This window comes from Neltuma alba, unplaced genomic scaffold, assembly GCF_004799145.2.
Source record: "Neltuma alba isolate B1F8T4 unplaced genomic scaffold, ASM479914v2 tig00008125_pilon, whole genome shotgun sequence".
In the NCBI taxonomy this organism is placed as follows: Eukaryota; Viridiplantae; Streptophyta; class Magnoliopsida; order Fabales; family Fabaceae; genus Neltuma; species Neltuma alba.
The window spans coordinates 1-2,135 of record NW_021634954.1 but is presented as its reverse complement, the minus strand read 5'-3'; the positions used below and the strand labels follow the sequence as shown (position 1 = coordinate 2,135).

The 2,135-nt window shown below is 38.9% G+C and overlaps 1 protein-coding gene across 1 annotated transcript; it reads right to left on the bottom strand.

The window, feature by feature from the left end:
• Positions 1–942: 942 nt before the first annotated feature.
• Positions 943–2,026, bottom strand: LOC114753762 (pentatricopeptide repeat-containing protein At4g02750-like). Its single transcript, XM_028942472.1, has 2 exons — positions 1,150–2,026; positions 943–1,036 (listed from the first exon to the last, which is right to left on the bottom strand). The coding sequence occupies exons 1-2, from the start codon at positions 1,890–1,892 to the stop codon at positions 943–945; spliced, it is 837 nt and encodes a 278-aa protein (XP_028798305.1). The 5' UTR covers positions 1,893–2,026.
• Between the last annotated feature and the right edge of the window lie 109 nt (positions 2,027–2,135).

The window sequence follows — 2,135 nt, the reverse complement described above, 5'->3', positions numbered from 1 at the left end:
GCACTTTTCCGTAAATCAAGATAAATTCATCTACATATTTACCTCGTAGACTGTAAAATTACTTCTGAAACCATAGTTTGATTTCCATCCAAACACCCCCTAGATTTGATATTCAAGAATCGGATTCTACGTGATAGTCCTCCCATCATCAGTTTATTTTAGCCAGTCAACAAGATATTAATCTCACAAATCATCAGTGATGACGATTAGACTCTTTTTTTTTTTTTTTAATGCTATCCATTTTTAAGACGGAACAGATCATTTAATCTTAACTACAGATATATTCCTTTTATTTTATAAGCTTACATAGACATTCTTGAAATTAACAGATACGCAACACAAACCTTCCTTTTGCTCTAAGAATTTTGTTTTTATGATTTTATTCATCCAACCGTTAATTAAAATTATGACAATTTCAACCAAAAAAAAGTGTTATACAAAGTAATACATTATAAAACACTAATCCTCTCAGTAATTTTTGTTCAAGGCCCTAAATTTCCTGACATGCACCGCTGAAGAAATTTTATTTTATTTTTCTTTGGTAATACACTCGAGAAATTTTATGATCTCTTGTGCTTTTTCTAATTGCCCAGCCCTTCCATACAGATCCACCATACTAGTGCTCCATCTCTGTTTCAATTCCATAGTTTCTCCCCTGGTCAAAAAAAATAAATTCCATAGTTTCTCTGCATAGCAATCAAGTGGTTCTCATCTTCTTCAACCAGACCTGCTTGAGCACATGCCGTTAACACATTTGCACATGTGATTTTGCTGGGCGTAAGACCAGCCTCTATCATCCTATTAAATTCTCTGAGTGCTGGGTTTGCAAGTCCATGCCTAGCGTAGCCACATATTATCGAATTCCATGACACCAAATTCTTCCTTGGAATTGACTCAAACACACAAAAGGCTGCATCCATATCCCCACATTTTGCATACATGTCAAGTAGTGAGGTTGATGCGATGATATCTTCTGGTGTGCCAGATTTGATGAAACTCTGATGAACTTGCTGGCCCATGAGAAGAGAGGAACAATCTGCACATGCGTTTAACACACATGAAAATGTGAAATGGTTGGGGCGACACTCTGAGTTTAACATCAGAATGAACAGTTCTATTGCTTCCAGAGATCTCATGTTTTGCACGTACCCCCTGATCATCGTTGTCCATGTCACCACATTTCTCTCCTTCATAGCATTGAATATGGATCGTGCTTTTTCAATTTGTTTGTTCCGGGTATTTTTTTCAGGCATCAAATCGGAAGTTCTTTGAGCATCAGCGAAGCTCCCAGTTTCCAGGTACCCAGAAAGTAAAATGTTCCAAGATGTAACATCTTTCGTCGGCAACTCATCGAACACTCCACCCAAAGCCTTCTCCTCTCCTAGACTCGCATATGCGGTGAGTAAAGCAGATCCAACAATCATATTCAAGTTAAGTGCCGTATGAACTGCTCGACCGTGAATCTGCTGGACCAAAACATCGAAATCAGTATTCACAACTGCTCCGAGTAATATGGATATGGTGTAGCCATCGGGTGCTACACCTACTCGTCCCATTTGCAAGAAACTATGGCATAAACCACGGATGTTTCCATTTTTTCGAAATCCAGATAACATGATATTCCACGAAACGACATTTTTAACGGGCATTTCGTCGAACAGATTCTTGGCAAGATGAAATTGATCATGCTGAATGTAGCGCTTCATCATCATGTTCCAAGGAACACAGCTCCACGACGCGGGGTTTTCGTCGAACAGCTTACGAGCTTTATCAATGTTATTGTTGCGTAGGCAAGTATCAATCTTTGAGGTAAGTTTGGCCGCTGAAAGCGTACAAAATTCGTGAGAAATTCTCAACGAGTAGAATCTGGTTAAGGCCCGCATCTCTTTCATAAGTTGGTGGAGATTGGTCCTGTGATCTACAAAGGGCCAAGGGACCAAGCCAAATCAGAAACCTAGAAGGAAGAAGACACAACCATCATGAGATTCAGGGATCACCCATGAAAGCTCCCCTAGTCTACGCAGAAGTAGGAAGCTGACACTTGATTAAGTCAGTCAGTTTGCTCGTCAAAAAAAAAAAAAAAAAAGTCAGTCAGTTTTATTAATTAATTATTTAATTTAAAGGGAACAAGGATG

Excerpts from the sequence above, each read along its gene's own strand:
- LOC114753762 (XM_028942472.1), bottom strand. The coding sequence starts at position 1,892 with ATGAAAGAGATGCGGGCCTTAACCAGATTCTACTCGTTGAGAATTTCT. Across the intron at positions 1,037-1,149 it reads TGGACAACGATGATCAGGGG|ATTGTTCCTCTCTTCTCATG; the intron begins GTACGTGCAAAA and ends ACGCATGTGCAG.